General features: G+C 55.6%; 1 protein-coding gene across 2 annotated transcripts in view; it reads right to left on the bottom strand.

The window, feature by feature from the left end:
• Positions 1-1,327: 1,327 nt before the first annotated feature.
• The window catches only part of SLCO2B1 (solute carrier organic anion transporter family member 2B1), a 46,288-nt gene continuing 27,414 nt past the window's right edge, over positions 1,328-20,201 (bottom strand). For both annotated transcript variants that reach the window (XM_087868169.1, XM_087868170.1), the window contains exons 8-14: positions 17,399-17,501; positions 13,747-14,104; positions 10,691-10,856; positions 6,266-6,429; positions 4,589-4,653; positions 4,201-4,321; positions 1,328-3,226 (exon numbers count right to left, since the gene is read on the bottom strand). In XM_087868169.1, coding sequence (XP_087724295.1) covers positions 3,046-3,226; positions 4,201-4,321; positions 4,589-4,653; positions 6,266-6,429; positions 10,691-10,856; positions 13,747-14,104; positions 17,399-17,501 — 1,158 coding nt within the window. In that variant the 3' untranslated portion in view covers positions 1,328-3,045. The remainder of the gene's footprint in view (positions 3,227-4,200; positions 4,322-4,588; positions 4,654-6,265; positions 6,430-10,690; positions 10,857-13,746; positions 14,105-17,398; positions 17,502-20,201) is intronic.

Below are 20,201 nucleotides of genomic sequence, written 5' to 3'. Positions count from 1 at the left end.
AGCTTCCAGATGCAGGGTGAGAAGAAAGTGAGCTCATAGATGCAATGGCTCGTGGCTCCTCATTGGCCAGAGACCATAAGAGGGCTGCTCCCTGGACTCCCTCGGTCCCTGGAAACCCCTCCAGCCCTGACCTGCTCCACCCCTGGCTCTCAGCCCTGTGTCTCTCTTGTCATGACTCCTGGCATCTCCTCGCCCTGACCAGCCTGGGAGGTTTTAAGCACAAGGACCTCATTTTCTCCTTCAAATCTCAGCTCGACCAAGAGGTGGACTCAGCATGAAGCTAATGCTGCTTGAGTATCATCGTCTCTCCTCAGGCCCAGGGAGAGGCCTCTGCAATGTGTTCAGGTTGTCGTGTTCTTGGGAAATTTGCAAAGGTAGGGTACTTTAACCACAAGTAGTTAAGATGGCTAGTTCTTTCTACTCCAACTACTTGTGTCCCAGTTTCTCTTAAAGTGAGGTGGGTTGGAGGGGCCATGGGCATTTCTGGGATCTAGCTAAGGGGCAGTTCAGTTGAAGATCAACTTAATTTGGGTTCATTGGGATATATTTCGATGGTTCTCAGTCACCTCTGTATCTAGATAACTCATTGCTAGCCACCTGCATGTAGAGAATGGCCTCTAAGGAATCTTTCTACCAACTGTCCAACTCACTCGGCATTGTGACATCAAGGTCTCATATCCAGAGGTCATCTTGTGACATAAATGTGTTTTATGCAGCCTGGCCCTGGAAGTACGTGGGCAATGGAGCAAAAACAGGTTTGCAATGATGGAACCAGAAGCGAGGCTGCAGAAAATCCTTCTAGTCATCAGGGGGACAAAATGTATTTTATATGTGTGTACAACAGTTAGTAAAAAATATGCTATTTTTCTGAATTGTGTGATGTATTTGCTTTGACTTCTTTTCTCATTCTAGATAAATATTCACTTTCTTACCTAATTTTGTGCTCCTTTTTAAAGAGGGCTCCCCAAAGTGTATAAGTTTCAGTTTCCACAAAACCCTGGGTCTACCTTTTATGTTCTGTATGATCTTGGGCAAGTTGCTTATTCTTTCTGCACTGTTTCCTCTTCTGTAAAGAACGAATGACAGTTTGAACAGGTGAGGACTTGGAAAGCTTCAGGAAACTTACTGCATTTCTGAAACCATTACAAGAGGAAGTAACCCAGTCAAATGAAAATTAGACCAGAATATACAGATAGGGAAAGATGTCATATACAAGAAATAACAGTGAGCAATAAATCCAGTAAAACTTAAATCTAAATAACTGGAAATAATGAGGTTGTTGCAAACTGTAATGCACTTTGTAAGAAAAGAATTTTGTAATATAAGAGACATTATGCAAGAACAAATTTAATAATAAGCCGTGTCTATAATTCCAGATTATTTCTGCAAAACCTGGGAAACAGGAGGAAGGTGAAGAAATATACGCACGTGAACGGCCTCACTTTGTTGGAGGAAACTTTGAGGTTCTTGGCATTGATAAATACAGGCTCAGATATTTATTCAACATTTAAAGGTATCAACCAGTAGAATCAAAATGAGAGTTAGAACATCTGTACCTTCTTCTTCCTCTTCTTTCACTTGGGAGAGCCTCAAAGTCCTGCCGCAGGAGCTGCTCGGAAGGCCAGAGCCACACATTCCCCCAGTGCCCCCACCCCGCCTGCCCCACAGCTTCTCCTCTGTCTCCAGCACAGGGCTGGACACAGGGCTTAAGAAGCCGCTGCTGACAGCTCTGTCTCCTGTCTCCCAAGCAGCAGGTCCCAACCAGGTCAGGTGTGTGGTGGGGCGACAGAACGGGCTGGAGTAGATCGGAAAACTCTCTCCCCCTCCCCGGGGGGATAATCAAGCCAGAGAAGACCGGCCATAAAACAAGACAAGGCCCACTGAAGGACCAGTTAGTTCAGACCCAAGCATTCCACAGACCCACTCATTACACAGAGCTGGACATTACAGACCTTGGCCTTACAAAGAACAGGTCCTTACACCAACTCAGGCATCGCAGAGAACCAGATGTTGCCCGCAAAACGTGGTTATCACAGAACCAGCCATTATCTACATAGCGCTAGGCGACACAGATTCGAGCACCCTGGAGGAAATGGTGAAATTCGGATTCTAGTCAACAGGGGTCACAGTGATTTTGGTGGGCCTGGTCAAATGTGTGAAGTCTTGGCCATGCGTAAGTGAATTCACACACCAGTGAATGTATGCTGTCTTTGGTCTTTGAAGTCAGAAAATGCCCAAGTATGGGGCCCGGATCTCCCTCCCTCCCGGCTGGAGCTCCTAAGGCAGAGACCGGCCTCGCGGACTGTGCTCCCCTGAGGCAAGGACTGGAATTTCCTGAGTCTACAGAGTGAGCCTCCCCCCTCAGCTAAGTGCCCCCAGGGCCCTCACACCAGGTTTGCTGAAGGCCCTGACCCGCCTGATGTTCTGGGTGTGAGGCTGGCTTCCTCCCCAGTGGGCCCCCCTCAGAGCCCAGGGCTCTGCCTCCAGGGGGCGCCAAATAGATATTTCTTTGCAGAGGCCGTCCCGGCCCCACTTCCAGGCCGAGTGCGGCTGGGGAGGAGACCTGAGTCCATCCTGACCACACAGATGGTCATAGTCGGAAGGGGCCAAAAAGCTGGCAAGTCCATTTCCACCTGTCAGAGATGGTGGCTGAGGCCCAGAGAGGGTACGGTGCTCCCGGTGAGCGGCAGAGCTGAGCTAGGACCAGGTGTGTAAGGCCACCTGGCCTACTATTGTCTACATCTCTATTCTAGGGCCTGGGGGAAACATACACAGTCCTTCCACCAGGAAAGCCTGGTTTCAGGTCAGCCTGTCTGGCTGGGGGAGGAAGGGGAAAGACCATCGTGCTTTAGAAGTGGCCAACACACCAAACCCCTAGACAACTCTTTGGTTCAGATGAGTAACAAAGGCCCAGAGGGGGTCAGTGACTTGCCCCAAGTCACAGAGCAAGTTTAGCAGAGGAGTCAGAATTGGAAAACAGGGTTCCTGACACCCAAGATTGGGCAAAGGGCTCAGAGGAGGTACTCCCGCCACTCTAGGGCCAGCTCACACTCTGGATTCCTCAGGCTTCTTTCCTGGCCGTGACGCTAACAGCTGCTGCTGCAGGCCAGAGGTGGATACGGTCACCTGGGTCCCCTCCTCTTTGTCCTGCTGCCTTAGGATGGCCAAAATCAAAGCGAAGCAGGCCAGGGAGCCTGTCTTGAAGAAGAACTGGAGGCCAACAAACCTGGAAAAGACCAAGGGACCCGTGAACTCAGGACCTTCCTGTCCAGGGCTTGGATGTCCTTGGAGTGGGGCAAAGTGGGGTCAGCCATCATCACCCATTGTGTGGTCAGAGACATTGAAGCCTGGGGGGAAAAGAGGCAGCCCCAGAGGGAGAGGCTCTGCAGAAGGAACCCTGGGCAGGGAGGTAGAAGCCTGGGCGTCCTCCTTGCCCTGTCCCTGGCTGGCTTGTAGCTTGGGCCAGCTCTGCCTCTCTCTGGCTGTCGAAGGGCTCAGGGGGCCTGACAGTTGCAACTTTAGATCACCTCCCCGCCACAAGAGGATTCCCTCTCCCCTGTTTGCCTAACTCGCCAAGGCTCTTATCTGCTTTTTCCTCCTCTAGGAAAGGCCCTGGTCAGTCCCGGCCCGCAGGAGCCATGCCCTCCTCAGCCTTGTTAGCAAGTCCCCTCCAACCCCCCATCCCATCCCAGCAGCCTCTCTGCCTTCAGGTTCCTTTGGGCTCCCCACTGCACAGATGGGAAGACTCAGTTCTAGAAAAGGCACGTCTCCCGATGAGAGAGACAGAGCTGGGATGGATCCCAGGCCTCCTGTGTCCTAGATAGGCCTTCTCCCAAGCCCACTTCAACTCCTGGTCTCTCTCACAGCTGGGCTTCTCCCCTGATTCTCCCCCCACTCAACCACGATGACACATTTCCTGCACAGACCATGGTTAGACTGTCTGGGTTCAAAGCCTAGTTTATCACCCATTATCAGCTATGTGACCTTGGGCTGCTTTAACTATCACTTTCTTTATCCGTAAGAGTAGGGCACAGTGGCTGGCTCATAGGACTGGTGAGCTCAGTACGGGACATTGCACCTGCTACCTAGCAGCAGGATATAAATGGGCCTCTCGTCCCTGCTGCTGTCCTACCCGGGACCCCAGGAGTATTTCCAGTAGCCTTCCCACAGGGCCCCGGCAGCCCGCACCCCAGGTCTCACCGGTTTCGGAGCAGGTCGTGGTCATAGTAGCGGCAAACGGCCCGACGCCCACAGCTCTGGGCCCAGTGCACACAGGTGGTGTCGATGGCGCTGCCGTGGATCACTGGGCTCGGCATCCAGGCTGCAGGAGGAGGTGAGCAGGGGACAACGGGGCCTGGCATTCCTACTCCCTGGCAGACACAAGCCCACCCCTTACCCTGGTGTGAGATGCGCCTCTCTGGAGGGCTCTTTAGCTGTTTGCACACCCACCTCCAGGGTCCCAGGTCAAATCTGTTGCCCCATGAGCCTGTGAACTCTAAGGTCAGGAACTGGGTCCCACTCACCCCTGTACCCCCAGGCCCAGCACACAGTGGGTGTCTGAACTAAGGGTCCCAGGAAGGTTCTTTACCCAAAACCCTCAGGAGCATGAACTGGATCCCCACAGCCAGGGTCTTGTCTTCTTTCTTCACTCCCCTAACAAGCACAAACACGACCACATGAGGATTGAGAGGGTCCTGACCCCCAGGGGCTCTCACCATCCCCTTCCCTCTCACCACCCAGGGCCTGCCTTCCCCCAGTCTAAAGACCCTGGGGTAGGCTCAGGCTCCCCACTCCATTTCCCTTCAACCTGCGGAGTCTAGCCCCCACATTCCAGGCACTCCCACTAGCCATCAAGGACCCTGTGCTGGCCTCCCTGTCTTCCTGCTCACAGACACTCCCCCGCCCTGGGCCCACCAAATTCCTCCCCCTTCCTCCCACGCTCAGCAAAACCTGAAGCTAGGTAGCCAGACCTGCCTTCTAACTTCCCCAAGTGCTGTGAGGCCCCAGCCTAGGGTGCCTGGGCTCCTCCTTGTAATGGCAGCAGCTGGTGTTAACGGAGTGCTTACGACAGGCTCTGTCATTCTATACCGCAATCCCTACCTCACACCCTATGAGGTAGGTTATACCATTAGCCCCCTTTTACAGATAAGGAGACTGATGAATGTTTAGATAGGTTAAGTGAGTCGGCTGAGATCCCACAGCAGGTGGGTGTCAAGAGTCAGAATCTGCAGCCCACTGCCTGCATTATCTCCTCTTACATGGCCTTCCTGCTGGGACATCCATTCCTCTACCTTCTCTCTGGCGGCCAGCCTGTTTATAGATCTACGCGTCGCCTCATATTTGTAAGGGATGCCACCCCCCTTTTAATTTTCCAGAAAACAGGGAATTAAAATAATCCCAGGTATGCCTGGGTGGCTCAGTTAGTTAAGTGTCTGCCTTTGGCTCAAGTCATGATCCCAGGGTCCTGGGATGGAGCCCCAAGTCAGGCTCCCTGCTCAGAGGGGAACCTGCTTCTCTCTCTACCTGCTCCTTCTCTATCTCTCTCTCTCTCAAATAAATAAATAAATAAATATCTTTAAAAAAAAGTAGTTTAAAAAAATAATCCCAGCACAATGAAAATTTGTAATCCCCCCCCCCCGAGGGGGTCCCCTTATTCCAGGCCCCACCCTAGGAATGCTGACTTTGGCCTCAGGTAACAATTTGTCTGTCCCAGCAGGCACCCTCAGGACAATGGCCAGAAAGATCTTGGACCCAGAGGCAGTGCTCCTGTGGGCTGGGTCCACAGCGGACACGGACACGTAAGTGCTCGTTGACCTGAAGCATCGTGAACCACAGTGATAGGGTTTGGTTTTCTGGATGGACCTCCTGCAGACCGCCCACTACAGGCAGGGGGAGGGAGGAGGTGGGCAGTCAGGGGGCACTCCACTCTCTCCTCACTGTGACTGGGTGGCCTCTCCTCCCCCGGGACAAGCAGGGGCCTGGCTCTGGGCCCTGGCACCAGTACTACTCTACCCAACACTTGCCACAGACCTGGGGCTCGCTTCTGAATTCCTCTGAGCCCCAGTTTTCTTATCTATCAGTGGGGGGGGGCCGTCACTTTAGTAGGTTGCCATGAGGACGAAGACGAGGCAGTGAGGACCCGGTCTGTTACGGGGGCCCAGGACACCTGAGTGGCCTCCTTCTTCAAAGCCCGCCTTCGGGATCCCTGCTCCTGCCTGGGGTTAAGGACTTCTTGGTACCCAGTGGGCCGGCCTGCCTCTTTCACCTGAGGATGAGCATGAAGGAAGGTGTGTGGGTGAGACTGGCCAGCGCCGCTCCCAGGCTGACCAGGAGCATGAAGGGCAGCACCAGGCTGCCGCAGGCCGAGTCGCAGGAGCCCGCCGGCACGGGGCCACCCCCCGCCACACAGCTGCAGTTGGCGTAGAAAACCTAGGGCGGAAGGGGCGGAGAACAGCCCTCAGGAGCCTCCCAGGGCACGTGGCTGGCCGAGTTTGGCCCCAGACGGCTTGTGAGGGACCCGAGGGCACCAGCCAGCGGCTGCAGAGCGGGCCAGAGACGGGGATTTCTGGCCGCGGGCAGCCCCGCAGCTACCCAGACACACACGCTCTCTGCACACGGGGGCTGGGGCTGTGCGGCCAGGGAAGCGGAGGACGGAAAAGGGAGAGGGGCTGGGACAGCGTCACCGCCCGCGGCACCACACACACACACACACACACACACTCACACACATCCCACGATCACTCTCACACACACACCACAGTCCCACGACACACACCCACACACCTACACACACGTGCACACAAACTCTCATTCTTTCACCTGGTGATGTCAGAATGCTCCAAATTCCTGACGGTCTGCGCCAGGAGTCAAAGTAACCAAGAGTGTTTTGGGGATCTCTCTCATGCTCTCTCCCTCTCTGTCTCTCAAATAAATAAATAAAATCTTAAAAAACAAAAAACGATTTAAGAGTGTTTTGGGGAAGGAACTCAGATTTTCCAGCTCAGGGCCCCCTCTTCTATTTTACTAGGTCTTCCAGGGCCCTGGGTTGCCCAGGAGACTCTCCACGAGAGGTTCAAGCACAGGAGAGAGGGACGCAGATGGCACCATGGGAACTTGGCATCAGCAGGTGAGGGGCAAGGAAGGCTTCACTAGAGAGGGGTGCTGGATTTGGGTCTTGAGGAATGAATAGGAGTTCGCTAAGAGGAAAACTGAAATGAGTAGAGGCAAAGTCAAAAGTAAAATCACATGAAAGTGGCACGAAAAGAGCGCTGCAAATCTTTGCCCGGAGCAGAGCACAGAGCGGAGGCGCTCGAGGGCTGCACTGGGATGGCGTCGTGAAGAGCTTGGGACACAAAAGAGGAACCTGGACGGATGTTTCTAGAAACACAGAGGACCGGGGCCTTGCCAATCCAGCTGACAACACAATGCCGGGTAAAGTATTGAAAACGTTGTCCTGAGTGCACCCGTGCGCTGGCAGAAACGGAAAACCGCTCAGAGAGGTCGGAACCCAGCGAGGTGAGCAGGGTCCTGAAGCAAGCTTTGGCCCCAGCATGTTTGCAAACCTACACGAGGGAGTACAGCTTTCTGAGGTCTGGGGGCTCCAAGGCCGGAGGACAAAGCCTAGCTCTCCCTCGGGCCAGAGTGAAGTCCAATAGGAGATCCCCCTCCCCCAAACTGGGACCCCCTCCAGAGGCTAAAGTATGTGAAAAGCTGACCCCTTTTCAAACTGCAAGGAACAGCTCCCAGGCTGGCCCAGGGGTGTGTTTGATTGCAGCCCGCATTCCCACCCCCACGTGGCCTGGAAAACTTCCAGCCTGAGATTCTTTCAGTAGTGGTCTCCACTGCCAGAGCATTCGGGTGCCTCACAGGAGCAAAGCAAGCCAGAAGCCTAGGCTTTTCCTCCCCATAGAACAGTTTCTGACCAGTGTGTCCCAAGGAGCCTCGGCCCCTGCTGGGAGACAGGTGTGCAGGGATGGGTGCCATCAGCCTTCAGGGTGGTCTGCTCGGCCTGGGGCAGCCTCTCACCTCCAGCCCCAGCAGCCTCATACACTCCCATTGTGAAAAGGGTTGGGAGTCCCTGAAATGGACTCTGGGAGCCTTGGGGAGAATTTAACCGTGGGAGGGACGAGAACTTACAGCACCAAAGTCGCTCTGCCTCCTGCAAGAGGACAGGCCAGACAGGAGAGGCAGGCCAAGAGGCCCACCCTGGAGAGAGTGGTGGGAGTGGGAGGAGGATGGAGAAAAGCCTTTTGATTTGAGAAATACTTAGGAGGTAGAATTAGGGCAAGGTGAGAGAGAGAAGGAGAGAGACCCGGGATTCCCGCTGGGGTAACTGGCCGCTCTTTCCATTGCCCGCAGGGTGCCTGGGCCTAAGGCTGCTGCCACGTGCGTGCGCCCTGCTGAGCGCACCCTTTGGACCTTTGCCTCCAGGCTGAGCAACCCACTGGGTTGGAGGTACAATGGAGGGACAGCTAAGGGGAGAAATACGCCAGGCAAGGTTGCTGGAAGAGAAGGACCCCGTGCTCAGGCCCTTTCTGAGTAGCAGGAGATGGCTGGGACCGACACAAAGCTAGAGGCCCTCCCCTTGGAGCTTTCCCAGCTCTCATTCACATTCATCTAACTCCGGCAGCAAGTTCTTCTTATGGGTGACTTCCATCTCTCCAGCTGCCTCCCATTCTCACAGCCTGTGAGCCTCAGGTCCCCCCAGCCACCCACCTCCCCCCATCTTTCCCCTGGTTATTTACTCTGTAAATGGTTACTGAGCGCAGCCGTGCTGGCCACTGAGCGACGCAGCCCTGGGCCCGCGAGCTCGCTCACAGTCGATCTGACGAGGCAGGCTCGCTGAGAGACTCTTCCAGGAGACGATTCCAGAGCGACAGTTCCTGTGTGCTGACCACGACCCAGCGGCACCCTCCTCCAAATACAATCCCTAGACACAACCTCTGAGGACGCTCTGGGGAGGGGGCTGGGCTGGGAGGCCCGAACCCTGGGTTGTAATCCCAATTCTGGCATTAAGACTTTGGGCAATGCCTGGTCCTTTCCCGAGCCTCCCCTTCCCATCTGTATAATGGACATAACAGGGGTGTATGCCACCAACTGCTTAAAATTTCCCAGTTGCTATGCTAAGCGCTTTTCGTGGGCTTTGTCATATGGCTCTTTCCTCACTATTTAATGAATCCACCTGAGGAAAGCATTTAGCAGAGTGGTTGGTATACAGTAGGTACTCAGTACAATCACCTCCGTTTTATAGACCAGGAAAACGGAGGCACAGATTAAATAATTTGCCTGAGGGAACAGAGCCAGTAACAGAACAGGGATTCGAACCGGGTGGCCTGGCCTCGGTGCTCAGGGGCCCATATCTACAACAGTTTACTGTTCCCTGGGGGATCTCGCCCCAGCTGGCAGGGCCTGGGGCCCCCTGGAAGGTCTCAGGGAGGTGAAACCAGGTAAAGACAGTGAGTGCCAAGGAGGCGCAAAGGCTGGGATTTCCATGACTGCAAACGCGAACAGTTCACAGAGCCCAACTGGCGCCTGCTGGCTTGAAGCCCCATCGGCCAGGTGCTTTCCTCTGCAGCAGCCCGTGGGGCCCACGTCTCTGCCTGGAGGAGCCCTGGGTTGGGACACCGATGCCCAGGATGGATGCAAAGGCAGGAGAGCCTCCTAACAAAGGTGGGGAGCTCTGGAGAGAGGGACGTGTTGTCAGAATGGCCAGCCTCGGGGTCTGAGGAAGGCATGTATTCTCCTCAGTTGTTGTTTGGGGGAGAGGGGAGAAAAGGGAGGACGAGTGGCTAGTCTTGGTGACCTGGTTAAGGTTCACACAGAGTACATGGCTGTTGCTTTATTCTGACTCCTTCCCTGCTGGGAGTTCCTTGAGGGTAGGGCCCCTTGGCTCTGGGTCCTCCTCCTGGCACAGAGGAGGAGCTCTGTGAAGGTTGGTTGATTGACTGAATGACTGACTGGGCTCGCTGTCTCCCCATCTCCTAGCCTGCACTCTGCTCGCCTTCCTCCATACTATGGCCTCGAGTGTGATCAGACACAGATCTGACCCTGTCACGAGCCTATTCAATGCTCCCTATCGCTCTCTTGGTAAAGTCCCTTCCGGTGGCCAGGCATTCAAGGCCCTTCTTTGCCTGAGCCTCACTTTTATGCTTCTGCTCCAACAAGTTCTTTGCAGTTTCTTGAAACACTGTGTGCACGTGTGTGCAGACGCAGCTTCTGCGGCTCCCTCTGCCTGGAAAGCCCTTTCCTAGGTTGCTCACTCATCCTTGACGATCCAGCACACACGCCACGCCCCAGGAAGACTTCTAGGACCCTCCCAGGCGGGATGCACCTTCTTCCATCTTTGTCTGTACTTGTGGGGACCATTTCTCCTGCCTCTCACCACCCCTGGAATTCCTGACATGTTTCCTTCTGCCTTTCCCCTGCACAGACAGCTGGAGCCAGATCAGGTCCCCTGTGCTCTGGGGCCTGGCACAGGGCTGGGCCCAGCCCCGCAATAGAAGTTTACTGCAAGAGTTCTGTTCTACATCGGCCGACAGAAGGAGACAGACTGGCCAACAGATAGACAGACAGATGGAGAGAAAAGCCACAGAATGAGAACACGCAAAGACGGAGCACGTGATGGGGGCACGAAGACAGGGCGGGGCAGAGCCCAGGGGAGGCAGGGGGAGCAGTCGGAGGCCAGACCCACCTGACTTTTGTCCAGAGCCTCCTGGACCAGCCGGCTTGTGCAGCCTGCCTGGCAGGGTGTGAGGTATTCCACATGGTTTCTGGGGTCACAGACGGGGTTAAAGTCGTCCTCGGGGCAGGAGCAAGGCTCTGCGCAGGCTGGAAACAGCTCCGGTCCAGGCAGGTTGCTGGTGGGAGAGAAGGCGGCAGGGTTAGCCTGGCCTTCCTGCTCTCAGTCGTGAACCGGGCCACCCCAGTGCGGCAGCCCGGCTCCCCACCCTGAGAGCAATGGCCAGAGATTCAGCTCCACACAGAGCTCTTTACTGTCAGGGCTGCTCCGCGCGGCGAGCTCCCTGAAATGGAGGTGTGCGAGCAGGGAGATGGGCTAGGAGGTCCCAACGGGAGGAGTGGGGAGTAGAGTCTGACGGAGGCCTCTGAGACCCGGTCCAGCCCCAAAAGCCTATGAGCCTTTGAACTTCTACAAATATCTCTATCCCTCAATGGCCCTTCTTTAGGGAACACAAGATAAATTCGTCCCAGAATTTAGTCTCAGATGAAAAGGGCCTTTTTCCTGATGGGCTGGATTGCTTCCTTTTCTTAGAAAATTCGAGTTCTGTATGTTGGACCAGTCAGGACACCTGACTAGCTGTGGGATCACCGACTTGTCCCTGCCTCTCTCTGGACCTCAGTGTCTCTGTCTGTCAGCTTGGCTGCGGCCCCCCCTCCCATCGCCATCCTGCAGTCTCGTGCCACGGCATGACTTAGTCCCTCCAACTCCCTCTGGAGGGCCTGCCCCCAAGTCCCAGGAGCACCCCCACTCTAGTCAGCTGGGAGATCAGAAGAGAGGTTGAGTCCGAGGGGACAGGTCACCCTGGGCAGGGTGTGGGGGTGGCCCCTGGGACTCAGAGGAGGACCCGACTCCGTGGCTAGGAGGGAGAAAGCCTGCCAGGGAGCCTACGGCCAGGCTACAGAGGAGGACGAGGCCGTAGTGGGCAGCTGAGGGTCCTGTGGGCCTAGGGTGGGTGTGGGCAAAGGCCCAGACAGAGGGGCAGGTCTGGCCAGCTTAGTGACATCTCAGTGCCCTGGAGAAGAGGCTCAGCTCAACAGGGGCTGGGGAGGTGGATAGGACAACTGGGTAACCAGAGCTGGGAGTGGGGAGGGGGCATTGGGGAGAGGTGAATTCACTCCTTTCCTCAAGAGGGGGTTTCCCTCTGACAGTGGATGGGGGAAGATCATCTCTTCTTCCTTCCCTGCCAAGCAGGAAAGGAAACGGGCTGGCACTGCCTGAGCTGAGGTGGAAGGAAGGAAGCAGCAGGAAGGCTGAGTGGATGAGAGCCGGGGGCCGGGGGGGCTCTTCCTCAGCCCCTTGCTCCCGTGGGGAGAGCCCTGGCTTCAGGCTCTGTCCCTCCCAGCTGGACAGCCCCTGGCTGGGCGACTTCACCTCTCTGAGCCTCACCGTCCTCATCTGTGAAATGGGGAAAATGCTACAACCCATCTCGAGATGCTGTGAAGGTTCAATGAGACAGAATATGGGAAGAGCTGGGCAGGAGGCTGGGTGCGTGGGGGACCCTCAGTTCTTGGCAGCTGTCGGTATCACTAGTTGGCCTGAAATATGAGAAAGCCTCCCGAATTTGCTCAGTTGGTCCCAAAAAGCTTCTTCAATGAATTAGAGCCCAAAGCTCAGTGAGTAAATTGCAAGAACAAAGATGAGATGAGATGACAGAGGCAAGGTGAGAGGCAGAAGAAAAGGGAAATAGGTATGTGTGCTAGGCTGACTTTTTTCCATTTACTTTTTGGAAACAAAAAAAGAATCATTTAAAGGCCCTGGCTCAGGGCGCCTGCATGGCTCAGTTGGTGTCGGGGCTCTGTGCTCAGCAGGGTGTCTGCTAGAGATCCTCTCTCTCCTTCTCCCCCTGCCCCTCCCCACCTCATGCACTTTCCTTCTCTCTCTCTCCCTCCCTCCCTCTCTCTAAAATATATAAATCTCTTTTTAAAAAATTAAATAAAAATAAAGGCCCTGGCTTGCTCCTCAGTCCGGGGACTTCAGGGGGCCTGGCGACAGCCCCACCTGCTGGGCTTAGAGTGGACAAGAGGCAACAGAGTTGCCTGGCGGTTTGGGAGAAGAAGGGACGAGGAAGGAGGGGAAGGGAAAGGATAATGCAGGAGAGGTTGTGATGTGGGGCCCGGGCCAGAGAGAAGAGCTGAGGTTCCCTCAGGTGGGGAGAGCTGGCGTGTGGGTGGAGGGAGGAGATGCCCATGGAGAGGTGGGAACGGAGACAACTGGGGAATTCTAGCTGGGTCTTGGGCCAGCCTAAGCCTGGAGCAGTTCCCAGGAAAAGCGAAGTCATCTGGAGAAGAGGCAGCGATGTAACTTCCAGCATCCTCTCGAAGGCGGCCCCACCGGGAGAGAGCATATGTCTGAGGGTGGGAGGACGGAGAAACGACAAGAGAGATGGGCATCGGAGGCTTTCCTCCCGGTGCTGCCTCAGATGTGGGAAAAGAACCTTAAGTTTTAGGGTCACAGAACAACAGAATTTTAGCTGCCAGGCTCTAAGAACCGCAAGCCTTCAAGGCCTCTAGGCCAACCCCTTCCGAGAGCATAAGTCCCTTCGGCAGCGTCCATGATAGATGCCTTCCAGCCCCTGATCGCCCCCTCTCTCTCCACCCCCGCCCCCCGGGGATAGACAGTACACGGGCTCCCAGGCAGGCCTTTCCTCTGCCCAGGAGCGAAGCCTTCCTCACGCTGAGCTGGGTCCTGCTCTCTGATGTGGCCCCCACAGGGCTCGGCCACTCTGGAGATGCCGTCCCCACCGGTGACTTAGCCCTGCCTTGGCTTCCATCTCTCCCCAGGCCTGAGCTGTGCTGTCTGTGAAGGTCCATCCTTGCCCCTCCTAGTGATGCCTGACACCTTCACTGGAGACTCGGAGACAGAGGTCGCACTGCTCTGAAGCCAGCCGGGGAGGGGAGGAGAAGGTGCTGGTGCGACGTGAGCTTTGAGGTAGACGGGTACCCCATTCCCCTGACCTTGTCTGGGCCCCCTCTCTGACACCCTCCGCCACCTGCTTCCGGCACACTCACCCAGGCTGGCGGGTGATGCCTGCAATCTGGTGGGTGGAGCAGCCCATGAAGAAGAGGGGCAGGCTGAAAAGTAGGCAGAACAGCGCCCCCATCAGGCAAAGGACGCCACAACGCATGGGGCCCAGGTGGAGGCGCTTGACCAGGACGCCCCCGACCACGATGCCCACGATGGCCGTCGGGATGGTGAGGCAGCCTATGAGCAGGTTGGCGTAGGACGCTGTGACGGAAAACTGGCGCTCCAGGAACTTGGGCAGGAAGGTGGCCATGCCTGCCACCATGGACGACAGGCACACCTGGGACAGGACCACCAGGAGGAAGATGGGGTGGCGCAGGGTCCGCAGCAGCACCCTGGGGAACACTGTTGGGGTGAGCGGGGAGAAGGTCAGAGTGGGCAGGCCAGCCGTGCCTTCGTTTCTGTCCTGTCTTGCCCTGTTCAGTTGAAACTGGCCCGTTCCTTCCATGCCGTCTCGTTTAATTCTGCTGAACCCAATTCTAGCCCGTTACGTTTGACTCCTTTCCATTTAATTCTGTTCCCGCTTTTGAAACTCGGTTTCGTTCCATTCCATTGAGTTGGAGTGCACGCTATTCAATTGTGCCTCTTTTCATTCGATTTTGTCTAAAATTCAATTCCATAGAGTTCTATTCCACCCCTCCTATTCCATTCATCTCATCCCATCTCGTTCCATTTCTTCTGTTCAACTTACTCATCTCATTTTTTCCCACTAGGACCTTTTCATCCTGTCCTCCTCTAGCTCTCCCCAAGCCAACCCAGGCCTTTGTCTTCCCTCCTTATCTCCAGCACGGGACAGCGGCCTCTCCCCTGGTCTTCCATCCCTAGTTTCCGTTCTCTGCAGCATTTTACCTAACAGACCACATGTTCCCCTCACTTAGCCATCTTACTGTCTCCCCACCAGAATACAAGCTGCATTCAGAGCAGGGATTCTTGTCTGCTACGTTCATTACTGAATCTTCAGAGCCTGGGGCAGAGCAGACGCTCAGTAAATATTGATGGACTACGTGAAGGCACAAATGAATGGACAGACAGGCCAATATGTGATCCAATGTCCCAATGTTGGGGCAGAATAAGACCCCCAGAGAAGGTGAAAACTGAGCAGGCTTGGTGCTGGGCGGCTTCTCGACATAGGACAGAAGTAGGGCCTAAAGAACGGATCCGAAGGAGAAGGAATTCGTAGCAGGGAAACGGAAAGAACAAAAGCACGCAGAAAGGCGTAGAAGCGACGGGCCTGGCTTTGATGACCGCCCCAATCTTCCGTTATCTCCTAAACTGGGGTCTTGTGTACAGGTTTCCTCACTGCAACCTGCTAGCCTGAAGGGCATGTGACATGGGGCAAGTCTTCAAAGAGCTTCAGGCCCTTCATCGGCGCCCCCGGGGCAGCCAGGGTGAGGGTCAAGAATGCTTTATCTTCTCCCGCACACACATGAGCCATCCTCTCTCCACTAATGTCAAAAGAGAAAGGCCTGTGTCTGTGCCCGCAGCGGGTGAGCTGGAAGCTAACGTGAGGTGTGGGGGAGAGAGGAGGAAAGGCCCATTAAAGGTGACAGTCACAGGAGCAAACCACCTGGCAGTCGGGACTGGTGGGGAAAGATGGCCCTGGGGCTCCTCTGGGCCCAGTGGGAGGTCCCTCCTGTTCCTGCAGTAGCAGGACCAGGGCCTCTGTCGCTGGAGATCTCTATCTGTCCTCAGAGCATGGCCAGAGCCCAGTCAGCTAGTTCTCTAGCCCCCTGGGCCGGGCCAGGAACCATTTCCTTCGAAGCCAGAAAATAAAGGCAAACAGCTGGTCAGGGTGGGTAGGAGCCGGGGCTGTGGAATTCCCCTTCCTTTACGTCCCAGGCCTTCCTCCCGTCCTGAGTCCCTCGCCCTACACAGTGCATTCAGCCAGCGTTTGCAGTGAGAAGGTGTGACGCGTGGCCTGCCCCCAGGTAGCTGTGCCAGCCTCCCTCCCTCCCTCCGTGAGCTGCCCCGGCCAGGATCAGCCCAGGCCCTGCAGGTGCCCTCACTGGGCAGGTGACACCCAAGTTCATTTAGAGCGGGCCGGGGCAAGGCCGGCCGTTGCCAGGGGACTCCTAGTGTAAAGGCCCTTCCGCCTACTAGACCCCACCCCACCCACATTCCTGTGCCTCTCTGGCTGCCAGAGGGCTCTATCTCCTTACTTGTTTCTCTCTCCATGGCCTGTGCTAAGCATCCCAAGTGCACTTTGTACCCACCATCTATCTCTTTAGCATCTGCAGTCAGTCCTTAGAACAGATGGAAAATTCCTGGAGGGCAGGGCTATGCCTTTCACTTAGGTAGGGATACCAGCAGGGGAACTCCGGGGGCGCCTCTGTTCCATAGCTGCTTCCCTTAGCTTAGTGTCTCCTCCATCAGACAGGTTAAGGCTCCTCTCCACACAGAGACTCTGTCTCCCTTATCAGACAGGAGCCTCTCACAGCTCAGAGGCCCCGTCATCCCTCACTGTAGGGATAGTGTTTCTTCCCTTTGTCAGGGGCCTCCCTTAACTCAAGGATAATGTCTTCCCCATCACACAGGGGCCGTCTCTAACTCAGGAACTGTCTTCCCCCAAGAATTTAGGCCTCCTCCAGCTGAAGGGCCACAGTTCCTCCTCCCTTTGGCTCCCCCACGGCCCCATGCGGTCAAGGCCAAGCCTCAAGTCACCACTGATTCCCTGGAACTCAGCAGAAAGCCCAGAAGCCAGGCTTGCTGACCAATTACAGGGCCTATAGCTAGCCCTGCCTCAGTATCCTCTAGGCTCACAGAGAAGCTGAAACCACCAGAGACAATCTGCCCAGGACACCCACTCCAGGATCCAATTTCAGTGATTGGTCCCAGCTTCCCTCTGGGCATAAGCCAAAGCAGTGATTAATAAACTCTCCCAAGGAGTGGCCTGCTGGGGCCTTCCAGCAGCTGGGGGGTGATCTGAGGTTAGGGAGTCCAAGCCCCTCCTGCCTTAGGCCAGGCCCTGATGCGGTCCAGCCCTCCCCTTCCCCCAGGAAGGCTGGAGAACTGGGGGCTGGATTACTGGTATCCCAACATCGAGTCTTAGGACACACTTCCAAGAATTGGGCCTAATTAACTTCCTGTTTCAAGAGTCCTCAGTGGGGGCAGGGGTGGGTGCCGAAGCGAACCCTGAGGTCATCACCCTCCTAAACCACAGGCAGCTCAACTTACTGTCCAGGGACATGGTCAGAATAATAGCAGTAGGGCAGGGGTGATAATTGAAAAAAGAATTGTACCTTATATAAGTAAAGGTGTTTTGTGTTTTTTTAAATAGTATACAAAAGGCTTTCCATTCATCACCCCATTTGATTCTCCTAATAGTCCTTGAGGGAAGCAGAGCAAGGATTATTGGCCCTGAGGGTTTGGAGAACGGAGAGGAGGGAGAGCCAGGCTTGCTGGGGGAAGGCACTTGAGCTTGACCTAAAGGGACAAGGAAGATTTTGATCGATAGCAATAAGAACTGATGTTCCAGGCAGAAGGGATCATAGAAGTCAAGATTTACAGGACTGTATGGTGCTCATGAGGGGTCTGCAGGTGTGAGAGATAAACCAAGAAGGGCAGGAAGGGGCTGGATGCCGTACGGCCCCACGTGCCCTCGGGTCCCACTTCGCTATAGCCTGGCCTGAGCTCCCTCACCTTTAATGAACTGGATCACCGTCAGGTCTGGTGCAATCTGGGCGAGGCTATCCTGCTTCTCTTGGGACTCCCCCGGGCTCTGCTCAGGGGGAGAATCTTCACCCTGGGAAAACACACAACCAAGGGCAGTCAGTGGGATGCCAGGCATTCTGCCCCGAGATGCCTGTGGGCTGGGGAGACACTCCGGGAGAGAAGAGGCTATGGGGCAGTCACTTCATCAAAGCAATAGGGATCAACAGTGTTCCATTTGTTTTGGCCCCAAATGGGCCTGGATGGATTGATGCTGATGCGTGCCGGGTGTGGGGGAGGCTCCTCTGGTGCCTGAACATCCTGTAAGGACCTTTGCTTCACCTTAGTGGGGGAACCCTGAGAAAGGCCGAAGTCGAGTGTCTCGCTAATCTAGCAGGATGGGCATTCAGAGCAGAAGGGAAGTTGATTTTCAGAGAAAATCACCACCTTACATACGCACGTAGGTCTGAGTCAAACCTTGTTCAGTGTCTCCCCTGCTGGGCTCCCAGCTCTGCAAGGGCAGGGATCGTGCTTATCTTGTTCCCTGTTGAAACCCTGGTGCCTAGCATAGGGTCTGGGGTGGAATGGTGGGTATCTGATAAAAGCTGGAACAGAAGGAATGGAAGAGAAGGCTGCGACAAGCAACGGGCACCGCCGTCATCAGCCTCTAGGAGGAAAAATGAGATCAACGGGAGAGGCTGTTGCGGTGCAAGCAAGCTCCCACACTGCTTCTGGTTTGGAATGGCGCAGGGGGTCCACACCGAGTACCCCAGGGGCCTAGCAGAATGGGGACTCCGGGTAGCCGGGCCACCGGTCTGCGGACTGGGGACTCCGCACGCGCGCTGCTGCTCGGTCCTCACGGGCACCTGCAAAGGAAGGAGACTTGGGCTCCGCCCAGGAGCAAGGCAGCTGTGAGGTTAGGTAACTTGCTCAACATCGCACAGAGCTATGATCTGAGCTCAAGCCTGCCTGAGAGAGAACTCATGCTTTATCCACTAAGCCCTGTGAGTCGGAAGCCCTGGTGCAAGGCCGGCAGAACTGCGAAGCACCTTTGTGGCGTGATGTGAAGGGGCCTGAAAGCCTGCAGTCTGGGGCACGGGCCGAGGCATTGTGGGTCAGTTACTCACTGATACCCGAGAGCGGCGCTGTCTGATGCCACGGCCACCAGCCGCATGTGGCCGCCGAGCCCTGGAAATACGGCCAGTGCAGACTGAGATGCGCCTTGACTATCAAACACAGGCTGCATTTCAAAGACTTAGTATGAGAAAGAAATGGAAAATGTCTCATTATTCAGTTTTTAAAATTTATGATATGCTAAAATGAGAATATTTTAGATGTAGTGGGTTAACTTAAATATGTTATCAGAATTATTGCCTTTTACTTTTGAATGTGCTACCAGAACATTTAGAATTACTTATGTGGCTCCCATATTTCTTTTGGGCATGCTGCCTTTGAGAGAATCAGAGAATCTCCTCGCACCTTTCTCCACCCTAGCCAAGCCATGGAGAGTGGCGCTGGGAGGGCCAGGACCGAGGGAGGGGTGCTGGGACTGGGATATCGCCCCAGGAAGGGAGGGTGGAGATGAACTGAGATAAACTAAGAACCTCCCAGAATTCTTATCAAGGACAATGGGATGGGCGCTGCTCGGCTCGGCCTTTGGACAGGCAGAATCCCCTGAGTTCCGGGCCTGGGGTTCCTTGTCCTCCTGTGAACAGCGTCTGGACGTCCAGCCTGTGGTCTCCCCCGCACTTTCACATCCACCATATGTCATTTGATTCCCGCAGCGGTCTGGTGAAGGGGTCATTATTGCACCTATTTTGCAGAAGAGGAAACTGAGGCCCCAGAAGAGGAACTGTCACCCAGGGAGCAATGGGCAGAGCAGGTTCTCCGGGACCACCCTTGTACCCCTATCTCATGCTGTGAAAAAGAGCATGGGGTTTGGAGACAGGAGGGGAGAGGCAGACCTTCAGGGGCTGGGATGGGGGTGGGTCAGGGAAGGTCTCCAGGAGAAGTGAGGTTTGGGATTTGGGTGGATAGGAAGGCAGAGCTTATTCGAAGGAAGGGAGAGGTTATTCGAAGCAAAGGCATAGGATAGCAGGAGTGCAGGTGCTAGGGGGAAGGCCCTGTCTGTGCCGGGAGGCCATCCTGACAACAGCCAAGAGTGGCTGGGGCAGGAACAGGGGCAGGAGCTGGGCAGTTTAGGGGGCCATGCTAAGGGACTCAGGTTTTATCAGGTAGATACTGGGACCCCCTGTCCTGTGCTCTTCACAAGTTTCTGCCTCTCTCTCCAGATCTGTTTTGAGGACTACTGACCAGCAGCGGGCTCCAGAAACCAAAAGCAGCCTTGTAGTTCCTCTCTGAGCAGGGCTCGGAGTCAGCCGCATCTGGCTGTGGTTTGCCCTGGTCAGCAGGCCTGTGCGAGGGAGCCGGTTAGAACTTCCCCACCGTCAGGGACGGCTGCAAGCCTACGGGACACAGGATGCCATGTGGGGTCCGGCATGTGCAAGTGCCCTGCGTCTGCCGGGCCTCCGTGGCTCGGGGAGCTGTCCTCGGGGGAAGCCGGGTTCCTAGAAAGCTCTGAGCGGGGCTGTGACCCCAGCCCCACGGAGCCACGCTGACCCCGGCGGGTGACGTGGCACTCCCGTCCAGCCCTCAGCTGCCATCGCACGTGGCCCTGGCCCTGAGCCCAGGGATGGGGCTATCTGCTAGCCGTCCCACCGCTGCGGGAGGGAGATCGTGTTTCCCGCAGAGCACCCAGAGACCTGAGCTTTGCCGAGGATTGCGACATGCTTCC

This window comes from Ursus americanus, chromosome 16, assembly GCF_024610735.1.
Source record: "Ursus americanus isolate L20-20 chromosome 16, mUrsAme1.1.p, whole genome shotgun sequence".
NCBI classification, from domain to species: Eukaryota; Metazoa; Chordata; class Mammalia; order Carnivora; family Ursidae; genus Ursus; species Ursus americanus.
The sequence above is the reverse complement of the archived record's forward strand: the minus strand, read 5'-3'. Positions and strand labels throughout refer to the sequence as shown.